The sequence below is a fragment of the Solanum verrucosum genome, unplaced genomic scaffold (genome assembly GCF_900185275.1).
Source record: "Solanum verrucosum unplaced genomic scaffold, falcon-dt-bn FXZP01000117.1, whole genome shotgun sequence".
NCBI classification, from domain to species: domain Eukaryota; kingdom Viridiplantae; phylum Streptophyta; class Magnoliopsida; order Solanales; family Solanaceae; genus Solanum; species Solanum verrucosum.
In genome coordinates, this window is record NW_026020014.1 from 641,713 (window position 1) to 653,731 (window position 12,019).

At 33.2% G+C, this 12,019-nt stretch overlaps 2 protein-coding genes across 2 annotated transcripts; both read right to left on the minus strand.

Annotated features, from left to right (window-relative positions):
* Window positions 1–2,581: 2,581 nt before the first annotated feature.
* On the minus strand, window positions 2,582–4,193 carry LOC125820804 (GATA transcription factor 12-like). Its single transcript, XM_049500242.1, has 2 exons — window positions 3,688–4,193; window positions 2,582–3,486 (listed from the first exon to the last, which is right to left on the minus strand). Exons 1-2 carry the CDS (start codon window positions 3,994–3,996, stop codon window positions 2,746–2,748), a joined length of 1,050 nt encoding a protein of 349 aa, XP_049356199.1. The 5' UTR covers window positions 3,997–4,193; the 3' UTR covers window positions 2,582–2,745.
* Window positions 4,194–8,489: 4,296 nt separating this feature from the next.
* Window positions 8,490–11,440, minus strand: LOC125820806 (protein transport protein SEC13 homolog B-like). The gene is made up of 2 exons (XM_049500244.1): window positions 11,329–11,440; window positions 8,490–9,517 (listed from the first exon to the last, which is right to left on the minus strand). The coding sequence occupies exon 2, from the start codon at window positions 9,462–9,464 to the stop codon at window positions 8,559–8,561; it is 906 nt and encodes a 301-aa protein (XP_049356201.1). The 5' UTR covers window positions 9,465–9,517; window positions 11,329–11,440; the 3' UTR covers window positions 8,490–8,558.
* Between the last annotated feature and the right edge of the window lie 579 nt (window positions 11,441–12,019).

Consider the following 12,019-nt stretch of genomic DNA (forward strand, 5'->3'; position numbering starts at 1 on the left):
TTTGGTCGTATTTGTTGTTGTGATACTAAACTTTCATAAGGACCTATTACCTCCCTAGACTATTTAATATCGTATTTTTTACCTCTTGAACTATTTAATAGTGTATTTTAAAGGTATATATGTGCCCATGTGGACACATTGCTATTTATAATTTTGCATTATTTTTTATGTCCACGTGGGCAAATATATATGTTTAAAATACGGTATTAAATAGTCTAGGGAGGTAATAGATCCTCATGAAAGTTTAGTATCGCAACAATAAATTCGACCAAAGTTGAGATATTTTTCAGACTCTTATCCCATATATATTTGAAATCTTCTGAATGAAATTTTGATTATATCACTAAAATAGTTGGACTAACCTTGGAGCAAATAATAGAGAGGTTGGGTAAAGATGACGTAGTGGCCCCCTTCAGAAGTGCAAAATGTCTAAGATAGGGTAGACAATTATATAGGGGCCAAACATTAGTGTGTAATTATTTTAATCCAAGATAGTTCGTCCTTTGACCTAGGTTATCCCAAATACATAATTAACGTAATACTATAACTTTAATTTTATATAATATTAATCAATTTATTATTCTTTTAAAATTTTGCTACTGGTTATAATCAAATTGTTCCTCGTTCTTTTCCTACATTGATTCTCAACGCAATTCCATGCAGCTATACTTCGTACACTGCACGATATTCTTCTTCATCTTTATTTTTTTTTCTCCCCATACTTAATTTCATAGGCCAATATATATAATATGGTCACTGAAATCTATGTTATATTTTGTTTATTCAATTCATTTAATAGTATTAGAGAAACTATGGGTCAATAATATATAGACATATTTGTACTTCTCTATATATAGAATTAAACAAAACAATGATATTTTTTATTATTATTTACTTTTTATCAAATTGACTCTATGGATTGGGTGATCTTTTCAATTATATTTTTGAACAATCATCTATGATCTATTCCTCCATGGGTTAGTTAGCTAGTTTTTTGAGTTAAATTGGACTCATAATCATTTATTTAATTATCATTGAATTGAAGCTAGGCTCGTCACAACTCATTGTTTACTCGATTTAGGGGAGTACTGAACAAAGACTTATCTCAGATAGGTTTCAGTAGGGGCGGATATAAGAAGGGTCCCCCTCTTCTTTGTCAAAAACTTAGTTATCTGTGTATGTAAACTCATTTTGCTTGTCGGCTGGCTTATACTGGTTTTATGTCCTAATTCAACATAAACCTTTTTTTTGCTCTTGCTATTGATAGCAGGCTTGTGTAAAGTGACAATTTTGTTGTCCGTCTTGATTCATTCTCTTTCTTATAGTCTGATGATTATGGTTTGTCATGGACATGAGAGTGTTAGAGTCCGACAATAACTCTCTATTTATATAGCTGTAAGTAATTTTATTTCATGAACTAGCTTTTGGAATCAAGTTAACTCCGTCCAAAGCCATTTCTTTATCAAAATGAAATATTGAGATTAGACTTTCTACCTTTTTTCTTTCTAGTACTATTTCTTTAAATTGGGACCTCTTGGTACACCCAATTATACTCATTTTTCTAGCAAGCTATCCATGTAGATACCCAATGAAAAGATACAATACCAACTTCGATTTATTTTTTTGAAACAACTGTAAAACCAACTTCTATTTTTATTTTTACTATTTTCCAAAAAAAAAAAGAGGTGGTAGCTTTTGAAAATAGTAATGGAAGTTGAGACAGGAAATTAATTAGTTGAGCCAGTGAGCCCTCCATGTGCAAATTTCTCACCTTTCAAGTTTTCAAGTTATGGCACAATGGCCCAGGTCATTGACAAAGGCGCAATATGCACAATACAGTTTGCTTCCATCGATCATTCCCCCACACCCACTTTCCATCTCATTAAATTTACACAGTATTTTTTTTTATCTCTTTACTTCATTTGTCAACAAACGAATAAAATCTAATTCCTTCAACCTGGTCCAAATTGATACTAGAATTAACCAATATGTAGGGAAACTTATTCACCCTTCGGTCATCTAGTTTATCAATATGATTGAAGTATACACTATTTATACACTTCGAGTTGTATATATTTTGAAATAACAATTGGCACCTTTTAAATGCAAAATTATATATAATAAATGGTTTTATTTAGCTTAATTGTGTATATTCTTAGTTATATTTTGATGTTTCTTAATACAAATTTTGTTTCCGCCATTACTTGCAACTCTCTTGCTTTTAGAAGGTACTAATTAGCACTTTTCTATAGACTCAGGTTCACTAACCAAACGATCCCTTAATTGATAGCATGATATATATATTAAGAGATGATTAATTGAATTTGTAGTTTCCTTTCTTGTGACGTAAAGTATACTACTCTTATTTTTATGTTGGTGATATATGGAAGTTAAACGCATAACGATATAGTCATGAAATGATTTGGCAAATACAAACGAAACAAGATATAATTACCTAAAAATATTTGACTTAACAAGTCTTAAAATGAATCTATAAATTAATTAATACCAAAATTAAGAGAAACGTTACAAAATTCTAATTTCTATTTCGCATTTAATCTTCTTCTCTTTTTTTTTTTCTCTAGGATTGCTAGGAACATTTTATTTTTTTGCTCCTACTCTTGATATCCTGATATTTTCAACTTTCTAAAACTAGATGGAATTAGGAAAATGGGATTGTTAATTCAAACTATTTTAAAACGAGAAAAGTGCAAAGTAGTTATCCCCTACACTAGGTGACTGATACTAGATGAGGTGCCTGAAATTTGGACCACAATTTTGGTGATGATGAAGCAGGAATTCATCACCACCGTTTGATACACCGAAAATAGTGGGTTGACTAAGCAATTGATGCTGGTGGTGATGTGCTTGGTGTCTCTGGAGATCCTTTTGCCTCCGGAGCTCCAGAACTTTCCGATGAGAATTCGAGTGCCTCGCTGAGATAAAAGTCGGGCTAGACGCCGGTCGATACTCCGGCACAAGCCTACCTGACTTGTACCTAACTCCACATGCATTGCACAGAGTTTTTGGACCTAATGGCCCTGTGCGCCACTGTGGTGTCTTATCAGAAGCACAGTGAAGGCATTTCCGTCCCGGCGTTTCCACGCTCTCTCGTTTCTTCGACGGCGCTTTGGTGGCTTTGGCTGTGGCGAAAGTAGTGTTGTTAGCAGATGGAGGCGAGATGTTGTTGCTCTCTGATGATGATGTGGCAGGGGATAAGAGCAGCTGGAGGCGTGAGGACCAGTCACAGGGAGCGGCGCGTGAGCGCTTGCTGCGAGCTTTGCCAGGAACAGAGGTGTCGGTGGGGAAGGCAGGTGGCGAGTTAGGTCCTGTGGAAAATGTGGTTGCGGAGGAGGAACTGTCGGTGGTGATGGTGGAGGAATTAATGTTTGCTACAGGGATGAACTGCAGGTTTTGAACGTCGTCACTTGAGAATGATTCCTCCACAAAATTTGAGAGCCATTCAAGCTCAGCCAAGTCATCAAACTGTTACAAACAAATAAACAAGTTAAATTCACTGAATTTCAACCAAATAGTATGAATTTGGACTCTATATTTCAATACAATTGTAAAACGATACATGAATTGTTCACATTTTACACGTTGTTGATTTACAATTTCTCAGACAAAATTTGATTCCGAAATTGGCGGAAAAAATGAAACAAGACAATTTTCTCGTGTAATTACCGGAACGCAGAGTTCGCTGTTAGGGAAGGGAGCATCGGTGAAGCTGCGGCCGCTGAGGTTGCCGTTAAATTGTCCATCTCCACCAGAAACAGAGGAATTACAGCTGTCAATGACGGTAACGGTGGAAGAATCAGCAGAATTTCCTGTAATACTGTTGAAAAATGCGTCGGCCATAACTTCATCTTCCTTAGGGATAACCAAAAGATCATCCACAGAAAAATTGTTACAGTTATTATTGATGTTATTCGGAATTTGTTCGTCTCCGGCATGTGAGAAAAAGCCGCTGACGAATAAATCCGATGCTTCCATTGTTAGAAAAAAGAAGAAGAAGTTGTTGGTGTGTAGTGTAAGAATGGTGGAGTGTAAAACGCAAAGTAACGGTAGGTTTGAGACTAATTCTTTATATGGAGAATCGGAAGCTGAGAAAAAGGGAGAGAGAATGAAGGAATTGAGTGTGAAGAGGACAGACAAGTGCTCAAAAGCTGAAAGTAAGGGGTCCGGGTCAGAGGCCTTTTCATAAGTGTAATGAAGGTCTTTCTCGTAATTACACCTCACTATTTTTATTTTTATTTTAAAGCATCTTTTATTACCTCTCCCTTTTTTATAGCACAATTTAAAAATTGTGTAATAAAAATTACACATCACTTGCTAAATCTGTAAAGTTGTTTCATTTTCCCCTTAACATGCTTGTATTTTAAGTACTGCTACTACTTTTTATTATAGTGTAAAAATAAAATAAAATGAATTGTTAAGCAAATTTGAAAGTTTATATTATCACTGGATGTTTTAATAATGATTTCAAATTTTACTTTATCTTTGTGGTAAGTAAAGGATTACTTTAGACTTTTTTAGAGTTTGAAACTTTGTTTTAAAGGTCAAAAATTGAATACTAAAGGTGCTAATGTAAATTGGATGTCACGGCTGTCATGTGCTGTTCGAATAATTTAAATGAAGAATCTGTATGTATTTATCTTCTTCTTTTTTAGTACAAGTAAAGTTAATTAGTACTTACTGTAATTAATTAATTAACAAAAAATAGTGAAGTGGATTAAAATCGATACAACCCCTTTACCCTTAAGAATCGATCCAGCAGGTTTTGTCGCCGTGAAGCTACCATTAGAGTCCAAGTTTACAGCCGGATTCCTCTGTTTTTTTTCTTTTTCTATGTATTATTATTATCTCTTATTATTACTAGTATTAACTTCGCCTTAATCCATCGGGAATTGCGCTTTGTCCCTTGTTTTTATAAAAAATATTTATAATAATTAAAAAAAAAAGTTTAAGCTGTTTCCTGGGTACTGCTATTTTTTTAACTCCATTATTAGTACTTTGTTTACCTTGTTAACTCTCATGTTAATATATTCCTTAACCCACGTTTAGGCACGAACATTACAGCTCAAACTGGTTCAAATTGCTCAGTCATCATGATTATCCACGTTTCTGTATAGGATGTTTCATTTACATTTTGGATAAACACTTTCAATTTCACTTTAAATCGCGATTTAATAGTTAAAAGCATGAACAAGTTATAATTACAGTGATAATTTAGAGAACTCATAAACGTTAAATCCTAAAAGTTGATGCGAGTTAAAAATATGAAATTTCTCAAAAGATGTATCAGTGACTTGGTGCAATTTCTGTAGCATAATCTTTTGCTTTTCTTCTTTTGTGTTCTTTTGGATGGGTGATGGAGATAATTTGTAATAAGAATTATTATAGGGCGGGATAATATTACAAATCCCAAGGTGAAAACGCAGTTAAAAACAGATAAAGTTTGTTACATTGACAACCAATCATTCGTCCTAGTTTTCTACCAGCTTTCCTCTTTTACTTTTTTTTGTCTTTTATTTTCTTCAAGAGTATCCTCTTCTTCTACAGTAATGTTACGGGTTTGATTGAATTCAGTAGCATTTAGTTTAGATTTTATATTTATTTTAAAATATTATAAGTACCTAAATTATTAATTTATAGTAGTTGTTTACCTCACTAAATTAAAAAAAATTGTTAATTAGATTTTTTATATAGAAATTTTTGCAATTAATTTTTTTAAAAAGTATTATCGTTTATTTGTAAAATTCCCAAAAAAAAATTAAGAGTAAATTAATAAAATAATCTTTTTATTTATGATTTCTTAATATGTGTGTAAAAGAAAAATAATCAATTAATACGGGACGAGATAGAGGGAGTCAGTGGCGGAGCCACCTTACAAGTAGGGGGTTCATCCGAACCCTCTTCGACGAAAAATTATATTATTTATAAATGATTAAAAGAATTTTTTAAGTATATATAGTAGATGTCGAACCCCTTTCGGCTACTTCGTGTGTCTATTTTTTCAAATTTTGAACCTCCTTATTGAAAATCCTGGCTCCGCTACTAGAGGGAGTAATTTATAAACTTCAATTTAAATGTCGATATTAATTGAATTTAAAGTATTTTTTCTAATATCAATTTATATGATGTAATTTTATTGGGTACAAACTTTGATAAATATAAAAGGAATTTATAATGTTCTAAAATTAATATACTAATTGATGGAGCATAACATTATAAGTGTTATTTTTCAAGAGACAGACTAAAAAGAAAAATACGGAACAGATGAAGTATAAATTAAGATGTGTGGGGGCATTGAGTGGGTTCGTGGGGTCCGACTAAGCACGTGACAAAGGATAGGGATATTGTCAGTTATCATGTGACTGACTTTTAAACTAAAGAAAATAGGCTACATGTTCAATTCTTCATTCAAAAGGCCAAGGCACAAATTGCTCTTTTATAGTTTAAGTTAACAATATGAAATTAGAAATATTGACTCAAACAAATTAAGATTCATATCATATAAGTTTTATAAAGAAAAAACATATTCTTTTAAATTCAAGTCATATCAATATTACACCAATCGAAAAATAAAAGTGAAAACCATTAATAATAATATTAATTATTAAAAGTTGAGTCAGAATTTGAAGTTTATGAATTTGAAATTTCAGTCTTTTAAAGTTGCTTCTTATTATAAATAATAATTTTTATATATTTAATAACTTCTCCACACTCTTTTGGGTGCGATCTTTCCCGAACCTTGCCAACAAGGAATGCCTTATGAACCGACTACCCTTTACAATTACTGAAACAAAGTTATTAAAGTTTGATTGAATCCGTAACGAAAAAGCTAGCTTCGCTCCTCCTAACCAACTATAAATGCCTCTCCTATGAAAATTTTCTTTCTAAATAAATTCAAAATTCTCTTTCAAGTCTTTTAAGCAATTTTCTGGCATGTAATTTTAGGTATATCTAGTCCCTTTTTAATACCTTCAACAGCAATATTTTCCCACTAACGAAGTAATAAAATTATAAATCGAACAAGACGTGTTTAAATTATCTCGAACGAACCTTCTTTTATTGTAATACTTACACCTTTAATTTAGTATATTCAAACATTAACTTTGCTTAAATGTATAGCTGGATATTTGATAGAAAACCCATTGTTTGTGGTCTTATTGCCTTAGGTTTCTCACGAACTCTTTTAACTAATAAGTGTCTTTTTTTCTTTGATGCTTCTCACACGTGCGTTAACAGTGCTAACATGGTTGCACGTGTAAGGTCATCACGTGGTTGCTTAACAATGCACGTGCCTTCTCCTTGACAATTGGCTTTAAGATTGTCTTTGGTGTTCATTAATCTATTACTACAATGCTTCCTCAATTATTGCTTCTTCATGTTATTATATGCCCTTTCCTTTTTTGTTTGCTTTGGAATTTAAAATAATTATGATTTTTTCAAAGAAATAAATTGAGAGATCATTGATTAAGTAAATTAATCATTTACAAGTAGGGAAAATTATAGTCAAATATCATTTCACTATTTAGTTTATAAAATATGTACACTGTGTTGAAGTAATATTTACTTTAAACTAAATATCATATAATATACAAAATATATACAGTCAAAGTGTATATATATATATATAGTCATATTTCAACCATGTTGGTAAACTAGTTTGCCAAAGGTACATTTACTTAAGTTTCCTTTACAAGTAATATAGACCTAGATTCCTGCTTAACTATACTTGTAACATTATAGTTGCCTTGAGGCGAAATGTTCCAAGTAACAATATTTCCACTTGTTTAGGCCACATATAATCAGCCCAAGAATGCTCAACAAACATTTGAGACATGGAATTACTTGTATTGGGCCTACTGGTCCATTGATTTGTAGTAAATTGTAGTCCATTAGGAAAAGACATGGGCAAGCAGTTCTCAATTAAGCATACAAGGTGCAATGGGTAAACCATTATTTTAAAACTATTCAACGTTTAGCTTGTTTAAGTGTAAAAATAAAATTGAACCAAACTCACCAATAACCAAAACACGGAAGTACTCCGAAAGTTTTAATTAAAATGTTAGATGTGCATATCATGTTTAAACTTACGTGACTTCTATGCTGGTCTTACACATTTTGGTGCGTCTCACATTAAAGTTTTATTGTTCTTAAATCCTACTGCTGATAGCCTAGAGGTCGTTGGGTTAGTAGGATGAGACAGACAAGGATATTCCGTGGGATTATTTTATCCCGCCTTTTATCTGAGATAAAAAGTACTCTAGGACTAAATAATACCTACCTTTATCATACACGTCCAACGGGATATCACAGGATTAATATCCTTAAATTGTATATCAAAGATGCTTTGACAACATAGAAACGTCAAACTAGTTGACGAAACAGTTGCTCATACATATCTGTTCTTCCGTCAAACACCACATCGATCGTTGTGTTATATAGCACATTGATATGATGAAGCAAAATCTATATTTGCAAAATAGCTAGAGTTTTGTTAATATGATGTAACATTCTGGACTCAAGGGCTATAAATGTGTCTAACTTTATGTATCTACTGTTGTCACTGGTTGCCATTCACCATCTACTGCTTCGTTCCACAATGTCACATTATTATTCCCATCAGCCACAGCCAATATGTTTCCTGTTAGTGACCACGAAACTCTCCAAACGGGGGCACCAAAATCCTTCAACACTTTACCAACCCATTGATCACCTTCTTTACCAACTGTCCATATAATCACTCTTCCATCTTCAGAAGCACTCGCGATAGTTGACTTTGGTAGCCCCAAGTTAGGGGCCCAAGCAACATCCCTCACCCAATCAGTGTGCATTTGAAGAACTGGGAAGCAATCCAACTTCCAAGTTCCATCAAACAGCTTCCACACTTTAACTGTATTGTCACAGCCACCAGATGCAAGCTTCGGCACGGGATTAAGCAGATCAGAGCCTACAAGAGATCCAGGAGCTGTTGATGGCGCCCACGAAACAGATGTAACACCTACTGGATGAGCCTGATCAATCCGTGATGTCTCCCAAACATCTTCTGATCTTGCTGTGAAAATGGAAATGTTCCCATCAGAAGATCCACAAGCCAAACAGAGGCCAAATTCATGAGGAGCCCAGGCTATTGCATTGACTGAAGCTTTATGGTCATCGAAAACACGTGCTAAGCTCCACTCATTTTGAGTACCTTCCTTCCAGATAATTACCTTTCCATCAGAAGAACAAGAAGCAAGGAGGGAACCAAACTTAGGGTGAGCCCAAGCTACTTGCCACACTGGTCCTTGGTGGCCACTTATAGTAGCCAGTAGCTGCGAAGACGAATTGCTGACCCCTGTTATCTTAATGGTGCAGTCTGAAGAAGCTGTTGCCAGACGCTTACCATAATAATCCATTGCCACATCATGGACAGTGTCAGTATGCCCACTTTCAATCTTCTGTGAAGGCATTTTTTTTTTTCTCTCTACTGGATGTTTCAAATCTTCTCTCTCTGGCAAAAATCCTGAAAGATATCCAAACATAGCTAGTTGATTATGAATTCAAACAGAAGATGGAAGAAAAAATAATTCTGAGAGCTAGGCGTGTTCAATTTCATCTTGCAAAACAAACTACATCACGAGATGACATCCTACTAATGAGATAATTGAAGGCACAAAAAAAAAGAACAAATGGCATAAATTAGAATCACTTAAGTTTCATGAAATACAGTATGATATAATATTCCAAGCTTTAGTAAATAAATTATAAACAGATCTAACAGTGACATCCATCAAAGAAAAAACATTTTAGAAGACGTGCTGCAAATGGACATCCGACTGTGTCAACCAAAAAAATGTGAGACGACATAGACAGGATGGAGATGTCAAAACTTGGTGATAAAGTTAAATGCAATGGATAGATTCACCTATTTATGCTAAAGTTCGAATTGCCTAACCAATACTGAAGAATCAGAGAAGAAACTCTTGCTGAAATAGTTTCACATTCATGATTTGATAATTTTAGGTTGCCAGCAGCTCCTTTGATCCTATTTAATGATGCAGATTCAGATTAATTGCATCATCTTTATATTAAACAAATCAACAAACAACGTTCTTGCACTGTTCAGACTTCTTAAGAATTCAAAAAGAACAGTGTCAATTGTTTGAACTTTTTCGCTATGCTATCTGTGTTAGGAAAAAGAACACTAAGAAACAGGATAGATGCTACAGAAAGTGTGATGTATCATTCAAAAGAGATAAGAAGCTGAAGCCTGATCTCATTCACTCTAGTAAAGATGACAAGAGTTGTGTTCCAAAATCAGCTAACTGCTTTATAACTTTCTTAGACATGGAAAAACAAGACCAAATTATACAAACACCTCATTGCTAGTTCAACAACAACAACAACATACCCCGTGTCATCCCACAAGTGGGGTCTGGGGAGGGTGGTGTGTACACAGTCTTTTACCCCTACCTTGTGAAGATAGAGAGTCTCTTTCCAATAGACCATTGGCTCATTGCTAATTCATATATCAGATTTTTGAACAAAAAAATCATTAGCATTACCAAAGTTACCCTTACATTTCGAGGAACATTCATACGTGAAACTAAGGAAATGTTACCCTTACATTTCAAGAATAAATCATACGTGAAACTAATTTGTCAAGTAAAACTATCTCACACTACTGGGGACAGAAAGAGATATTGATCTTAGCATCTCACTAACATATATTTCCACAAATTTCTTCTCACTTTCTTCTCTTTAATTAACACAATAATTTTGATTCTGTTGATCCTACAGTAAGTTTTAAAACAAGAACAATTTCATACGTTCTTATTTAACATTTAGCATTTGTTTATCACTTAAACTGAACTATAAACTTATGTAATGCAATCATTGTGATCTTCACAGTTCAAATAATTCCCCTTCTAATTTTCGAAGGACAATTTGACCTAATTTCTTCCTTATCTTATAATTAAGACAATTTTGGAATAAATAGGCATTTTATATGTTATAAAATTTTCTTTCGAAAATGGCGAGAAAATTTTAGTCAAATACTTTTCTTCTGCGACTCCTGCGGAAGCAAAATAAAACTAAAATTGTGATTGATTTTTTCTAAAATTGAACAGAAAAGTTACATAAACAAACAAACACTAATCGAAGCGAATTGTAAATTTAAGAACAACAGCAACTGCACCTTCAAACAGGGTTTATTCTACTGTTCCTTTTCGATAACACAACTTTTATGCGAGTAAAAACAGCAAACAATAAAGAATTAATCAATTGATATATATATACATATATAAAAGGATCACTGTAAGGACGATAACTTACGCCGTAAATTCGCCGGTGATCGGCGAAGAGTCACCGGAGAAAGAGATGAATCAATTCTAAGTCAATTTGACGGATCAAAAACACTGCAGGCCCAGTAAATCCGAAAGTGGGTCTTCTTCACAATATATTTATTTGCTGGGACCTACTGGTGACGCAATATTGACTAATAAAAACATGACGCGTCATCAAGGGGCCCACTAAACTTGTCCACAGTGTCAAACGTGGCGAAACGACTCCAGCTCTGGCCTTTGACTTCCTTTCAATTCTTTTTGCCCATAAATTGAACAAAAAATGTGAACTTTTAAAATAAAATGGATTTTAAGAAAAAGGGAAAGCTATATAAATAAACAAACATTCCTAATATAACGATTAAATTTCATGTTACTTTAAAATAGTTACTTCAAATAATTACATAATCACACACTATTTCATAGGGATGGGCATAAACACAGAAAAACCGAAAAATCGAATTATTTTGGTAATTTGGTTTCGGTATTTCGATTTTCAGTTCGGTATTCGGTATATGATTTTTTATTTTTTGATAATTCGATTTGGTTTTCGGTATGTAATTTTTGTGTAATTCGATATTTCGGTTTACCGAAATATATTAAATTATAATATATATTAATATTATATTAATTACTAATATTAAAAAATAAATATTATAATTTAAAATTAAAAACAAAAGTTT

What these genes read in the sequence shown, in the direction of transcription:
- LOC125820804 (XM_049500242.1), bottom strand. Translation starts at nt 3,996, where the DNA reads ATGGAAGCATCGGATTTATTCGTCAGCGGCTTTTTCTCACATGCCGGA. An exon ending in ACAGCGAACTCTGCGTTCCG is followed by an intron (nt 3,487 to 3,687) that starts GTAATTACACGA and finishes TGTTTGTAACAG; the next exon opens with TTTGATGACTTGGCTGAGCT.
- LOC125820806 (XM_049500244.1), bottom strand. Translation starts at nt 9,464, where the DNA reads ATGCCTTCACAGAAGATTGAAAGTGGGCATACTGACACTGTCCATGAT.